The sequence below is a fragment of the Artemia franciscana genome, chromosome 17 (assembly GCF_032884065.1).
Source record: "Artemia franciscana chromosome 17, ASM3288406v1, whole genome shotgun sequence".
Taxonomy (NCBI): Eukaryota; Metazoa; Arthropoda; class Branchiopoda; order Anostraca; family Artemiidae; genus Artemia; species Artemia franciscana.
The window spans coordinates 42,047,212-42,064,465 of record NC_088879.1 but is presented as its reverse complement, the minus strand read 5'-3'; the positions used below and the strand labels follow the sequence as shown (position 1 = coordinate 42,064,465).

At 33.3% G+C, this 17,254-nt stretch overlaps 1 protein-coding gene across 1 annotated transcript in view; it reads right to left on the bottom strand.

Annotated features, from left to right (window-relative positions):
• The window catches only part of LOC136038254 (DENN domain-containing protein Crag-like), a 150,499-nt gene that overhangs the window by 37,124 nt on the left and 96,121 nt on the right, over window positions 1-17,254 (bottom strand). The window contains exons 19-22 of the mRNA XM_065721371.1: window positions 16,297-16,569; window positions 13,793-13,867; window positions 7,556-7,654; window positions 67-233 (exon numbers count right to left, since the gene is read on the bottom strand). Of these exons, the coding sequence (XP_065577443.1) occupies window positions 67-233; window positions 7,556-7,654; window positions 13,793-13,867; window positions 16,297-16,569 (614 nt within the window). The remainder of the gene's footprint in view (window positions 1-66; window positions 234-7,555; window positions 7,655-13,792; window positions 13,868-16,296; window positions 16,570-17,254) is intronic.

Sequence of the window (17,254 nt, the reverse complement as noted above, 5' to 3'; positions counted from 1 at the left end):
TTATTCCGGACAATCCTGCGCACTATATTTTCAAAGTGTTGCAGGATACTAGATCAGATTTCTTACCGTAGTCACCATCTCTACGCGATTCAACGCCATCTTGCGATTCTCGGTCCGATGAGACACTAGCTTGTGATTGACTAAGAATATCTGCTGATGATGCACGACGGAGCCAATTTACGCCCCAAGAACTACTTCCAAAGGATTCATTGAGATCTTCTATTGACGCTAAGCTGAAAAGAACATTCAATTACAAAAACAGTGCCAGAAGGTACTAAAGATTAATGGAAGTATTCAACATTGTCAAATTTCAGAATTTACATTCAAAATCACCAAAAGCGTTTAACATGTGTTTCTTTTCTGCAGATGTACTAAAGATTTTTATTGGCACTAAATTAATTTTAATCCAATATAAAGCAGTTATGGAAACAGGTTCCTATTTTTTGGTTCTTAAAATCATATGAATAATATTAATATCCATCTAGGTTTCTAAGTTCGATTTTTCTTGAAAAACGATTCTTAGAAGAATGATACATGTTGCTCTGAATGACACAACAATAAGCAATTGATGACGGCAAAAGACCCCCCCCCACTAAAATAAAAATTCTTTGGTGCTTCCATATGGCCACAATAGGCATCCACTCTTTATTCTTTCCTCCTTCCCATTTTTTGTTAGAAAAATTAGAAAAATTGAGGTATTTTTAACATAAGAACGGCTGACCGGATCTTAATGAAATTTGATATTTAGAAGGAACTCATTTCTCAGAGCTCTATTTCAAATCCCGACCAGATCAGTTGACATTGAGGGGAGTTGGAGGGGAAAACCGGAAATCTTGGAATACGCTTAGAGTGGAGAAATCGGGATGAAACTTAGTGGGTAGAATAAGCAAATGTCGTAGATACGTGTTTGACGTAACCGTACTGGATTCACTCTCTTTGGGGAGTTTGGGGGTGGGGTTCAGTGCTTTGGCGAGTTTGGTGCTTCTGGACGTGCTAGGACGATGAAAATTGGTAGGCGTGTCCGGGAGCTGCACAAATTGACTTGACAAGTCGTTTTCCCCGGTTAGACCATCTGGGGGGGCTGAAGGGAGAGGGAAAATTAGAAAAAATGAGGTATTTATAACTTACGAGTGGGTGATCGGATCCTAATGAATCTTGATATTTAGAAGGACCTCGTGACTCAGAGCTCTTATTTTAAATCCCGACCGGCATTAAGCCTCTGATTTTCCTTTTAAATCAATATATTGATTCTTAGAATTTTGTTACAGCTCATACCATATGAGATCTTGGCTCGTCCGGCCTCGTCACAAGTGCCATATGAGCTCTTAGCTCTTGTTCTCATTATAGCCCTAGAAAGTATGATTGAAACTCGTAGTTATAAGATAGGATTTTGCATTCTCTTCTCTTATTTTGCTCTGTATCGATGGCGGTCCTGGCCCCTCTTGCGCCCGGGATAAAATCTTGGTTACCCCCCCCCCCCCCCGTTTCCCTAAAAAAAATACTAGCCAAATTTCAAGAAATTTTTTATTTGTTAACCGAATTATTTCCAGTTTATTAATTAATTATTTTTTTTATTTTTAATATTTCAGTTTAGTTGTATTGTATTATTATTTTTTGATTATTTTTATTTTATTTATTAATTGGTCATTTGTGATTCACTTTCATTTATTAACTGCGCCCTCAACTTTATTTAAAAGATCAGAAACTGCAAAATGATTATAACTGTTTGATTATTTAATTGAAATTTTGCGCCCCGAAATTTTTTTCGCCCGTTGCAAGTGCCCCCTTTGTCCTCCCTAAAACTGCCTCTGCTCGGTATTGGAGCATAGACTTGCGACCTGGATTTGCCTTAAAACAACATATCTGTTTGTGTGCATTGAAGCATAAAAAGTAGAATATCCAAGGTACAGGGGACTTTTCCAAAGTTGCTAAAGGTTTGGAAGGATAGGAAGAAGATTGTTTAAAATAAGGTTAGGACAAGGCCGTATCCACGGGGAGGGGGTTTGAACACCCCTTTTTCCCCCGAAATGTTTGCCTGGCTCATAAAAACGTAACAAAAATGCATATAAACAAATTTCTGATGGTTTTTTTTCAGGTTTTCTATACCCCCCCCCCCCAAAAAAAAAAAAAAAATGGTAACTCCATCCTGAAAAAATAAAATAAAAAATTGTAACCCCACCCTGAAAAAAGAAATCCTGGATACGGCCCTGGATTAGGATATCAGCATTCAGAAGCTATGGTAATGACAGCGGTCAACTATTGTTCTGGAGTATGATGGCCTGGAATGGCTGAGGAAGATATACTAAATATTTTTTGAGAAATTATTATACGTCCCTGACTGTACATCAAACAATAACCTACACAAGATATATTATTTTCTAGGGCTAAATGTTGCTTTATACGTCTATAAGGAAGAAGTTGTAAGTTGGTTAGTCACGTTTTAGGGACAGAGGAAGATAGGTTGCAACAGTTCATGCTTTTTACTATCTATCAGGGGCCAATTATAAAGTATGATGGCCTTTAAAAGGGTGAAAAATGGTTTTAAGGAAAGATTTGAAGGGAATAGGAACTTCAAGGGAAGAGAGAGAAGGATTTATTCATTAAACAGATAATAATCAACACCCCCCCCTTCTTCTCTTCCATGGTGAACAGATCCGTTCCAATTATGTCAATCACGTATCTATGACTTGTTCTTATTCTTCCCATCAAGTTTCATCCCGATCTCTCCATTTTAAACGTTTTCCAAGATTTCTGTTTCCCCCCTCCAACCCATTATGTCCCCGGATCCGATTCGAATTGAAAATGAAGCCTCTGAGACATGAGATCCTTCTATATATCAAAATTCATTAAGATCCGATCACCCATTCGTAAGATAAAGATACCTCAATTTTCATGTTTTCCAAGAATTCCGGTTTCCCCCTCAAACTCCCCCAATGTCACCGAATCTGGTGGGGATTTGAAACCAGAGCTCTAAAGCACAAGATCCTTCTATATATAAAATTTCATAAGATCTGATCACCCGTTCGTAAGTTACAAATACTTCATTTTTCTAATTTTTCCTAATTGGCTATGTTGCCCTTAAGCTGCTTTGTGCTGCAATGAGTTGCTAGTAGTAGTAGTATAAGGGGAAACCCACATTGGTACCAGCGTAAAACACATCAGCATCATCTAACTTTACCTAAGAAAAGTCAATAAATCAAAATTCTACTCAGTTCGGACATTACTATTACCGTGGGCATTCACTGCTTGTGACGGTACTGATGGCACAGCGCCACTGTTCTAGGATACTTTGTAGTAAACATTCAAACTTTTTTAGTCCTGCCGGGTAATGTTATATCTTTTGTGATACAAGTAGTTTTAACTTTAATGCCAAAGTGCCAAAGAGCCGTTTCTCTTCTGTTGCTGATTTTCGTCAGGTTATTAATTAATTTCGATTGTACCAGGTTAATTTAATGGCCCAGCGAGGAAGAAAGAGAAAACAAAAAGCCCTTTGGTTACTAAAGTTTTGTTTACTAACAAATAAATAGGCTCTAAGACTACACTGGCTACACATGATGAACAAAAAACGTAAACACAAATGAACAATAACAACTAGTATAATTTTATTCCATTAAATAATAAAAACGAAACACAACAGATATTTCACTAAAAGCCTCGCTCGAGCCGTCTTCAGTCCTCAAATTGCTTTCGTTCTTATAAGGTGGCACTTTTTTTCGAAGTCAGTTTTTGCTTCTTGGAAAATTAGAGAAGTTCGGTTCTCTTTCTTTTATTTATTTCTTTTTTTTTTAGCACAGAAGACAGCTGAAATACTGAAGATCCTGGACTAAATACCTTATTTCGTTTTCTTTCGTTTTTATTGGTCGTTGGCTTAAAATTATCCTGGTTTTAGTTTTGCCCTTGCCAAAAGATCTGCCTTGTTTCGTTTCCTTAGAAGCTAGCTTTCCTCACTTTTTTCCCTTTCAAAACTCGGAAAACCAGCCAAAGTGTGTAAAAAATTTGGGAAAATACAAGCATGACTTGTCTCAGATAGCAGCCCCACCCCCTTACAAAAGTATCACCGAAGTGGACAAAAAAAAATATAAAAAGAAGATATGGGAAAAACCCTGAACACTCCAACATTTAAAGAGACAATCGGTGCGGAAGAAATTCTCCTCCCTTCTCTGTCCTCCCGCTCAATTGCATAGACTGTGCCATATACATAAGAAACATTTTTCTAATATCGTATAATACAATACTAGAAAAATATTATAGAAAAAGTAAATACAATTTGTATTTACTATATCTCAAATGAAGCAATATAAACCATAAACCTGCTTAAACATAATATATATATGTATATATATATATATATATATATATATATATATATATATATATATATATATATATATATATATATATATATATATATATATATATATATATATATATATATATATATCGCCACTCGGAAAAAGAACCGCTAACCTTTGGTTTTTTAAAATTATGAAAATGTCAAAAAGGCGTTATTTTGTATATCTTGTAACTAAATAAAAGTTGAAAAAGATATATAAATAATAACTTTATACTATTTTACTTAATATTATTGACCCAATGAAGCAATGCTATCCAGCAACACGCTTAAATTTACACATTATTTCTTATTTAAATTCCCCCCCCCCCCCAAAAAAAATGGTTGCTAAGTGCTAACCGTTTGTGCATAACATTATTTGTCAAAGATATTGTCATGGCGCATATTGCAATATAGAGGTGTCTAAAATTACCAGAGTCTTGCCGAATGACATGGCGTTACGTAAAATCCTAGGTCTAAAAATCACTAAAATTTATATAATCAAAACCCATTTTTTCAATTTTTGGCTTGAAAATTCATTATTTATGTTTCATTTATTTATTATTTATAGAAAGATGGGTGGAACATTTTGAGAATGTGCTAAACCGAGATACAGTTGCAGGAAAAGATATAGATGAAAATGAAAAAGTTTGTGATACCTTGGATGTGAAGGAAGATTTGTTTAGTGAGGAAGAATTAGCGACAGTACTAGAAGGATTAAAAAATAATAAGGCCCCAGGTGCTGATAGTATGATTAATGAGTTCCTTAAATATGGTGGCTCTGAGGTTAGGAATAAGCTACTGAAGATTATGAACATGATTTTTGAAAAAGGGGAAGTACCCAATGATTTTAGGAAAACCTTAATTAAACCACTGTATAAGAAAGGTGACAAGAGTGAATGTCGGAATTATCGAGGCATTAGTCTGGTCTCTGTAGGTAGCAAATTACTGAGTAATATGATACTTTTTAGACTGAGACATGCTGTAGACAAAGTTTTAAGGGAAGAACAATGCGGTTTTAGAAAAGGTAGAGGATGTGTCGACCATGTTTTCACTCTTAGGTTAATAATTGAGAAGTCCCTTCGTTGTCAAACACCTTTGGTCCTTAGTTTTATCGATTATGAGCAAGCTTTCGATTCTGTTGATAGAACAGCGTTAACAAAGGTCTTATCGTTATATGGTATACCAGAAAAATACATTAAAGTGATTTGCGCTATGTACGAGAATAATACTGCTGCGGTTAAGGTAGGAAATGAGGTTAGCAACTGGTTTTGTATTAAATCAGGAGTTAAGCAGGGTTGTGTTCTATCCCCCTTTATATGGATCATTTTGATGGACTTCGTCTTAAGGAGCACAGGAAAGGCAATTGGAGACCATGGAATCAAATGGGGAGGAAGAACGCTCCTGGACTTAGATTATGCTGATGATTTAAGCATATTAGATGAAAGTGTGAGCAAAATGAATGAATTTTTAGAGGTTTTACGAGTTCAGGGTGCTAAAATAGGCTTGAAAATTAATGTTAAGAAGACTAAGTCACTAAGGTTAGGAATAAGTGAAGATGAACAGGTGACCTTAGGTAACGAAAAGATTGATCAGGTTGGGAGCTTCAGTTACCTTGGTAGTATTATTAGTAAAGATGGTGGGAGCAGTGAAGATGTTAAAAGTAGAATAGCTAAAGCTCAGGGTGTTTTTTCACAGTTAAAAAAAGTTTGGAAGAATAGAAAGATAAGCCTACAAACCAAGATTAGAATATTGGAAGCTACAGTGATGACAGTGGTCAAATATGGCTCTGAAGCATGGACACTCCGAAAAGCAGATGAAAATTTACTAGATGTTTTCCAGAGAAATTGCCTACGGATTGTTCTGGGTACCCGGCTGACTGACCGTATTTCAAACAGTAGGTTGTACGAAAAGTGTGGTTCAATCCCGCTTTCTGGGGCTATAATGAAAGAAAGGTTGAGATGGCTAGGCCACGTTCTACGGATGAAGGATGACAGATTACCGAAGATTGTCCTTTTTGGCCAACCGTCTGGGGCTACACGGAAAGCAGGTCGTCCTTGTCTGGGTTGGGAGGATGTCATAAATAAGGATTTAAAGGAAATGGGAACTTCCTGGGAGGGTGTAAAGAGGGAGGCTTTAAATAGATTAGGTTGGAGGAGGAGCGTGCGTAGCTGTGTTGGCCTCAGGCGGCTTGGTGCTGCAGTGAGTTATTAGTAGTAGTAGTAGTAGTATTATACATATATATATATATATATATATATATATATATATATATATATATATATATATATATATATATATATATATATATATATATATATATATATATATATATATATATATATATATATATATATTATATATATATATATATATATATATATATATATATATATATATATATATATATATTATATATATATATATATATTATATATATATATATTATATTATATATATATATATTATATATATATATATTATATATATATATATTATATATATTATTTATATATATATATATATATATATATATATATATATATATATATATATATATATAATATATTTATCATTTCTATTTATTATATATAGTTATTGTATATTATATATTGTTATATATTATTTATAAGGGAAGGGCATGCTTGCATCAAACGTTTGCTCGACAACAGTTTCCAGTTTTGCTGCATCAAGAGAGTATTATCTAATATACCCCATAAAATTTGGTTAGAAGTTATTTTAATGCTCATTTATTCCATCAATACTTAATTTTCCTTTTTGTTTTTGAATTTTTCCTCATTGCCTAGTGAAATTCATATATTAATGTATTTTGATTGATTCTACAAGTTACCTTGTGTTAGTTTGATGTTGTTATTGAATTTTTTTTCAAATGTACATTTATTAATTTTGACAACTTTTTTTTTACTTCTTTGTTTATTCCTTTTATTATAATTTGTTTTCACTTACTTTCTTAATTTTTATTCATTTATTTTCTCTAGTTAATTCACTTTTTGTTATTTAGTTTTATTTTTACTTACTCCTTTATTTCATTTTTGATATAGAGATTTTTTTCCATCTAAGCCCACAAATTCTGAATAGCATAAAGTGCAACCTTAAATGTACCTTTCTTTTTTTCCAATCTCCCCAAATATTAAAAGTCAAATATCTTTCTCCACAACTTAAGTATCAATTTACACAAAAAGATAAAAGTGTCAAAGTACTCACTTTGAGCTGGTGCGTGATGGAGAGCCTGCACTCACAGATCCTCGAAGCTCATCTATTCTTTTAGTGACCGTCTTTGCAACGTCTTTTAAACTTCCAGGGCTAATAAAGACAAAAATTTGAAACTGAACATGCGAAAGTATAGATACGGTGAACAGATAGGGTAAACAGGGTGAATTCATAAAATTTCAGTTTTATTCTTCTTTTTTACTGGGGAAAAATTATATATTATGTAAATAATAGAAAAAAACAAATTCATAAACTCGTTTTCAAAATCAACTAAAATTAGAAAATAGTTTTTTTCTTTTCGAAAATCTACGAATATGAGTAAAAACGAGGGTCGCAGAACAGACAGGGCCTGACATAACATAGGTGTTGAATTTAAAAGATCCAAAGACGAACTAGCCAGCCATGACAAAACAAAGGTATTAATATAAAGACGTCGAGCAGGTCTACGGCCCATAAATGAAAACGAAGGGAAGACAAAAAACCCAATGATATTTCGCCCATATACAACAAGGCGTCTTCAGCTTAGAAAAAAAAAGAAACTAGAACAAAAATATATATACAACTAAAATAGACTAAAATAAAATATATGATATATAATTTGCAGCTACCTTCGTGAAACCACAAAAGTAACTAACTACTGACACAAAAGTAGTTACTTTTGTGTAGCTAGCACTTCATGAAGCTACCTAGCACTTCATGAAGCTAGCTACCTTCATGAAACCACAAAAGTAACTAACTACTGACACAAAAGTAGTTACTTTTGTGTAGCTAGCACTTCATGAAGCTACCTAGCACTTCATGAAGCTAGCTACCTTCATGAAACCACAAAAGTAACTAACTACTGACACAAAAGTAGTTACTTTTGTGTAGCTAGCACTTCATGAAGCTACCTAGCACTTCATGAAGCTAGCTACCTTCATGAAACCACAAAAGTAACTAACTACTGACACAAAAGTAGTTACTTTTGTGTAGCTAGCACTTCATGAAGCTACCTAGCACTTCATGAAGCTAGCTACCTTCATGAAACCACAAAAGTAACTAACTACTGACACAAAAGTAGTTACTTTTGTGTAGCTAGCACTTCATGAAGCTACCTAGCACTTCATGAAGCTAGCTACCTTCATGAAACCACAAAAGTAACTAACTACTGACACAAAAGTAGTTACTTTTGTGTAGCTGCAAATTGTAAATGTAAATAATTGAATATTATATATTTTATATTAGCCTATTTTAGCTATATATATTTTTTGTTATTTTTTATATAAATGCACAGATGAAATAAATGCATAAAGTCAGTGAGTTGAGGGAAACGAGTTAAACAGATCAAGTCATTCAAAGTCCAATGTGTCCACTCCCCTCATTTTCACCCATATTCATTAGCTCTCTAGAATAAATTACTATCTACGTTGTAGTCCGTTCTGAAATGGAATTTTTTTTTTAATTTTTTTTTCCATTATTTATAATTTTGACTTTTTAGTCCTCTAAAAGTCTTAAAAGTCTTCTAAAAGTCTTTTTTAGTCTTGTGTTTTAGTCTAAAGAGTAAAACGTCATAATTTTTTTTCTGACAGAAATTTTTCGTCTTTATAACCTGAATCGAATTCATCACAGCCATAGGCAAGTGTTCTCACCACTGCGCTATCAAATCTTGCATAACATGCATAACACTTGCGTAACAATAATCTCAGATCTTTTCTATACTTTTTGCTGGGCCCGATAACCCGTTTATTCTTGTTGTTTTTTTTCTATACAAGGGGGGGGGGATTTGATACTGTATTATTGCACTGTTATCGAAGTGCATGTACTAATAAAATTTAGAAGCAATTAAACCTTTTAGAAATATACTCACAAGCAAATTTATGTGACAAACAAACAAAAAGTGAAAAAATGCAAGACAGTGAGTTGAGGAAAAGTAAATAAGGTGAACTCCTAGACAATGTTTTTTTTCTTCTTTTTTTATAGATGAAAAACAATCTATTTTGCAAAAAAAGAACTATAGATATGGTGTATAGTGCCCATTGACAATTTTAAGTTTTTTTCTCTTTTAAAGAGAAAACAATCCATTATTAAAAAAAAGTGGCCTTCTCAAATAAATTCAGAAACAGTGGAAAGAAGAATACATAAAAGAATATATATATATATATATATATATATATATATATATATATATATATATATATATATATATATATATATATATATATATATATATATATATATATATATATATATATATATATATATATATATATATATATAATACATAAAGAATACATAGAAGCAAATAAAAGATATTTTTTTTTTAATTTCGATTGTTTCCCTGAAAATTTGCTTTAAACCCTGGTTCCTAGAGATCAAAGAGACATTCTCAAACAAAATAAAATGATTTGGATAATTAAAAATATGTTCCGATAGAGCCGACGTGAAATCTTCACGTCGTGAAATTCCAAATCATTTTATTTTGTTTGAGAATGGCACTTTGATTTCTATGGACCAAAGTTTAAAGCAAATTTTCAGGGAAACAATCGAAATTAAAAAAAAAAATATTCAAGAATAATTCCATAAACAGAGATACGGGTGAATTTGGATTGAATTCAATTTATGATAATTTACTGAGGTCAAATAAAGTAAATCTCATTTCACCTAAGAGCTTTGACCTCTGTCCACCTTATAGTTCAGATAGATCTAACGAACCGGAACCAAAAAGCGGCTCTATTTTACAGATTCAAGAATAAAGACACGAATATGGCGTTTAAATGCAAAGCCTTAGTACACAGCAAACGCAATGCCGTCTAAAGGCATAGGAAAAATATTATTTTAAATTATTTTATTTGGAACCCAGGAGCTTTATATTCATGAGCTTGGCACTGATACAAACCACGAACAATTAACAGATAGATAGCATCTAACAGTCACATAATTGACAGCCCTTGGGCTAAGAAAATTATCCAAATGAATTAACTTGGAACAACGCCCTCTGTTCTTGACAGTTGGTTAGAGAGAGTGGTTTGACGATACAGAGTATTTATAACAACCTACTAACTTAAGACCTTTTAGCATTTAAAATATGAAGCCTGATATTGTATTCGTCAACTGAGTTACTTAACCCGCACTACTCTGATTGATTCTTGACAAAAAACAATATATAGCGACTTTATTTTAAAGATTCAAGAATAAAGACACGAAGATGGCGTTTAAATGCAACGCCTTAGTGTACAGCAGACGCAATGCCATCTAAATACATAGAAGAAATATTATTTTAAATTCTTTTATTTTGGAACCCAGTAGCTTTATATTCATGAGCTAGGAACTCATACAAACCACGAACAGTTAACACATAGATAGCATCTAACAGTCATATAATTGAAAGCCCTTGGGCTAAATAAATTAGCCCAATGAATTAACTTGGACTCATGCCCCTGTTCTTGACAGTTGGTCAGAGAGAGTGGCTTGACTACATTGAGTATTTCTAACAACCTACTACCGTAAGGCCTTTCTAGCATTTAAAATATGAAGCCTGATATTGTGTTCTTCAACTGAGTTGCTTAACCTGCGCTACTCTGATTGTTTCTTGACTACTTCAGAAGCCTAAAATCAACCTCAGAGTCATAGAATTGAAAATCCCCGGGAATGAGGATGATACCCAAATGAATTAGTTTCGAACAGCGCTCGTGTTTTGGGTAGCTGCTCGTAGCAAATGGCTTGTTGATATAGAATATTTTTAACAGCCTACTTATGTAAGACTTGTTTGCGCCGTCCTAACAAAAAAAATTATTGAGCAAAAATTCTATTAACAATTTTGTTTCCTCACTCTAGCAAGAATTCCTAATAAAAATTAATACTAAAAATTTTAATATTGCAAAACGTTATATTCAGGAACGCGAAACTCAGAAAATTTGATAAAAAAATAAAACTAGGGAATTTCTTTATTTAAGCAATAGCTATGAGAGTCTATAGTGTTTTAAGGTTTTGTATTGGAATCTTGTATTTGTTTACATTTGAATGTCTCATTTTTTTTCCAAAAAAATTATGTTATTGGTTATTTATATTTATTGGTTCCAATCTATTCAAAGCTTCCCTCTTTACACCCTCACAAGAAGTTCCGATTTCCCTTATATCCTTCTTTACAACCTCCTCCCGCCCCATTCGGGGGCAGCCTGCATTTCCTTTAGCCCAGGATGCTTGGCCAAAAAGGGCAATCTTTAGTAAGAATTATACCCCAAGATAACAGGGAATTGTTAGGCATGATTGCGACGGCAGAAATAAGTGCATAGAAAGAAGTCGGCTGTTTAAACCCAAAACATGTTACCTGATTCAGATGCTGCTTTTGATTGGGGTATAATTCTTATACCTAAGCAGGAAATTGTTAGTCACGAACGGGACGGCAGAAACAGGTGTATAGAAAGAAGTCGGCTGTTTAAACCCAAAACATGTTATCTGATTCAGATGTACTGCTTTTGATTTGGAAAGACTGGTGAAACAGCAAGTACATTATAAAATTTAACTGCCAATCCTCGGAAATATAGGATATACAGTAACTTCGTATTTTTCAATCGATTCAACACAAAAAGGAATGCATAAGAAGCCACACTTAACTTAAAATAGAAAAAAGGTGGAGAAACACCACATTGGGATGAACGCAACAGTCTATTTTCTTGAAAATAAGGCCTGACTTTCACAAAACAACTCAACAGGAAACAGCACAAAAAGCTGACCCGAAAACACTATTCATCTAGTTTTTCCTTCTCCCTTTCTCAATTAAGCCTATTTTTCTCCTCATATTATTGCAATATGGTATTTTAATAGCCTGGATGCACATATTGTCTTTTGATTTAGCTCTATCCTTTCCCCCAAGTCTTAATTAATTATTCATTCCCCCCTCAATATACCTTGTAAGTTTCAACTTAATAGCCTCAGCAATTAGAAGAGAAATTAGAAACATTTAGAAGGCAAACCTGGGCTTCATTCAGAATTTCTAAAAATTGTCAAAGAATTCTTAAAATGAAATTTTTTAATATTTAAAAATACAAATACACTGTTTTGGGACTCGGCAGCCAAAGTGTTTTTTTTTTTTTAACTGAAGAGGAAAAGACAGACCAAAAAATTATTACTTTAAAAATAATTTTTAGAAGAAAGTAAAACGCACAATTAAAGAATATTTTAGATTAGTTTAATTTTAGATAATTTCCTTATGTATATTTGATATTGCAATGGTAATTCTTCAGTTTTTCTTTTTGTTTCTTTCAAAACTGCAGTATATTGTATGTTGTTACCACTGCCAGCAACTGGAAGGTTAGCTCAAGATTTTCTAACAAGGTGCAAAACGCATGGTACAAATTTGTCACGAGTCATATGAGAGCTGAGGAGAAATCCTCTAAAGTAGCTTTCAATTAAGTCTTGGACACAATTAGAGTAAAAGGAAAAATCAAAGAAAATCTATACATCCTTCTATATTCCGGTAATTCAAGACCACCTCTATTGATCAATAAAGGACATCATAAAATACATAGCCCTTAGAATATAGAAGCATAGTACCATCTAGATATGCAACAACTATTTTTTTTTAGGGGGGATAACGCATTTGGACTTTACGCCTATCAGGAGTTGTTTATAGAAAAGGAAAAGAAGAACATAGATGGCGTCACTACACCATGAAGCTATCAGTTACGTATGCAAAGGAATACGGGGTTTCGTGGCCCTGCCCTGCCCTTCCCTCGGATTTTAAATTTCCTCGTGTTTCTCAGCACATCCTATTCATGATCAGATAATTAGTTTATTTTTATTATTACCCCGCCACCTAAAAAAAAAACTCTGCCTAGATATGTGCTTAAATATCAACTACAGAGGGCCAATTTAAGAACAAAAAAATATTCTTTGTAAAAATAGATGAAATAATCTTGGAGTCCAAACAAATGTTATTTCAAAAATTAAGCTTTTGAAGAACGATTAAAATTAAATCATATTTTGGGAAAAAAATTTAAAATCATTTTTTTTTTTTAGTAAATATTGTACAACATCTGGCTAGAAAACTTAGATTTACCCCAAAAATTTGCTTATTCGAGAACAGGTTCTCGAAATTTCTAGTACGCAGATGACATAGTGCCATTTATGCTCGGTCTGCCATAAACAATGCACACAGAACGATCAGGTCATTAGATGGTAATGACGTCATTTAATAGTGATGACGTCGAAATAAGCAGGAAGGCTAGTGCGCTGGAGTTTATGTCCACTTACCTAAGCATATTGACCGCTTGCAGTGGATCCAAATCTTTGAACTTTCGCAAACTAAAGCGACCTGGGATGCCACGACTACAAAAAAGCAAAAGGAAAACATAAACAAGCTTGGGTTATTAGGGGAAAAATAAACATGCCAAAAAAGCCAGATCTAGCACTAATCAAAGAGAATGAGAAATTTTTAAAAGCTGGACCTTTGGTGATTTAAAATAGGAAAGCAGGGATAAAAAAAAAACTACTAGCGCCACTGACAATACAACGTCTGATGGCAACAATCGAAAAGGTAGAAAACTTCAAAAAGGTAGTAACTTAGGTTATTACACATGCTGGCAGAAAGTAAACATGCTAAAGAAGCTGAATCTAGCACTAACTAAAGAAAATGAGAAATTTATAAGAGTTGGACTTTGGTGATTTAACAATGACAGGAAGACAGGGATTGAAAGCTCCTAGCACCACTGGCAGTGCAGCGCTGGTGGTAACACTTAAAGAGGTAAAAACTTAGATTATTTGACATGTTGACAGAAAGTAAACAGGCTAAAGAAGCCGAATTTAGCACTAACCAAAGAAAATGAGAAATTTATAAGAGTTGGACTTTGGTGATTTAACAATGACAGGAAGACAGGGATTGAAAGCTACTAGCACCACTGGCAGTGCAGCGCTGGTGGTAACACTTAAAGAGGTAAAAACTTAGATTATTTGACATGTTGACAGAAAGTAAACAGGCTAAAGAAGCCGAATTTAGCACTAACCAAAGAAAATGAGAAATTTATAAGAGTTGGACTTTGGTGATTTAACAATGACAGGAAGACAGGGATTGAAAGCTACTAGCACCACTGGCAGTGCAGCGCTGGTGGTAACACTTAAAGAGGTAAAAACTTAGATTATTTGACATGTTGACAGAAAGTAAACAGGCTAAAGAAGCCGAATTTAGCACTAACCAAAGAAAATGAGAAATTTATAAGAGTTGGACTTTGGTGATTTAACAATGACAGGAAGACAGGGATTGAAAGCTACTAGCACCACTGGCAGTGCAGCGCTGGTGGTAACACTTAAAGAGGTAAAAACTTAGATTATTTGACATGTTGACAGAAAGTAAACAGGCTAAAGAAGCCGAATTTAGTATTAATCAAAGATAATCAGAAGCTAAGAAGAGTTTGACCTTCAGTGATTTAGCTTAGGAAGAAAAAGATTAAAGAAAAGTAGCGCCACTGACAGTGCAGCGTCTGGTGACAGCAGCTAGAAGGCTAAATTTTTTAAAAAGGTGGAAACTAAAGTTATTACACTTGCTGGAAAAAAGTAAACATCCTAAGAAGCTAAATTTAGGACTAATTAAAGAGAATTGCAAACTTTAAAGAGTTTAAACTTTCGAGAAAGCCCTTCCCAGACCTCGGTTTGACCCATTTCCCCCTACATTAGATGGCGTTGGTGACTTTTTTTCTGACTCGTACAAAAGTAACTAAAACGCATTTAAACACATTTTTGCATACGGACACCTTGATAATCACTAACTTCTTTTTTGAAAATTCGACTTCCCTCCCCGGACGTTTGCTCCGTTGTTTGTTTTTTTTTTCTATTTTTTCAGGGAAATTAACAAAACAATGAAAAAAAATTATTTTTTAAAAGAGAAAAAATAATCTTCTTTTTTTTATAAAAAAAAGTCAAAACATCATTCCTCGACATACTCTAAGCTATAAATTTATTCGTAAAATTTTCATTAGACTATCTCAAAGGACTAACGAGATATCACAAAAGTCATTAAACTAGGAAAAAACTAAGATTTTTTTTTTAGGGTAGGAAGGGTGGGGGTAGAAAAATAAAATTATTTCCCTGCCACTTACTTCGGTCTATAAATTTATTCATAAAATGTTCATTAGGCTATTTCAAAGGATTTCCGATATCCATAAATTGGTTCAGCTAGAACAAAGCCCAAATTATTCTTAGGGCGGGGAAGTGGAATTAGAAAAGTGGAAACATCTTCCCTGGACATACTTAAGGATATAGATTTAATCGTAAAGTTTGCAAAATGGAAAAAAATGATTATGGTCTAAGGCATAAGGATTCAACCAAGAGAAGAGAGGCACATACGATGCATACAAATATCTATTAAATCTTTTTGGACAAACCCATAATTTCTTACATGCAACCATACTAAATACCGAAATTTCTGATAAAGTGAAACGTCCATAACCCAAATATCCCCAAAATATCAAGTTAAATATTCATTTATTCAGTGATGAACGACGCTTAACGACTAAAAAGGTCGTTGCGTCGATTTCAAATAAAGGAAAAATACGAGATATCCACATTCAGATTCAGGCAAAAGGGAATTCTAAGAGATCGAATTATTTAGTAGTTCGCTTTCCAGAGTTTCACTGTGAATAAAAAAAAGTCGGCCGCTGCACACAACCTCAAATACGAATTTATAGCAGCGTATGCAAACTTGGGCTGACAAACTGACGAACACTTTTTCTCCATCCCACCCATAGTAGAAAACGAAAATATACCTGAAAGGTAATTTAAAAGACGACAGAGTTGACATTATAGACGAAGGCGTCATTTTCAAGGACCCGTCTCCATTCAAATTCTCAGCATCGGACTCGGCATTTGTATTCCAATTGCGGAATATATTACTTTCAGAAGATGGCGTTAGTATGTCAGCAGTAGGTGGTGACACAATCGTTGTAACTGTTGAAAAAGCTCCAAGTGGGTCGTTTTCAGTGACTGCGACCCTCACAGGGGTTGAAGGTGATATTTTTTCTTGGTCTCCACAGCTATCTCTAAAATGAAAACGTATATAAGAAAAAAATGGCACATATCCCAGGTCTGATAACTTTATCTTTATATTAATTTGCTTTAATATTAATTTGATGTATAGCTTTATATTAATTAATTTAATTAATTATATTAATTAATTCATATTAGTTAAACTAATGTATAGCTTTATATTAATTTGTGGTTGCATATAACTTAATAGGTAAACTCAGTAGGAGTTTTAATTACATTAAAAAAACAAAACAAAAAAACATCAACTGTCAAAAGTGAACTTGTTCACATCAAACTAAAAAAAAACTAATGTTTACATTGCTATCAACCTAAAAAAAAAAAAAAAAAAAAAAAAAAAAAAAAAAAAAAAAAAAAAAAAAAAGAAAAGAAAAGCTCGTGGCTATACCTCACTTAAATTGCAACCTCTAACCTCTCATTACCTCCCTCTAATAAAAAACCAAAAAAAAACAAAAACATGCTATCAAATTAATCGTAGACATCTTGGTACTATTTTCGAAAGTATAACAGTTCAAAATAGGGATGAAACCTTTTAATTGAAAGTGAACAGATATAAAAAAATTTTAACTGGATATTTCGAACACATATACAGTGTTCATCATCAGGATTAAAACTAGTTAAAAATAGATAAATAGTTAATAGTTATAGTTAATATTTATAACTAATACTACTGCTAGTTAT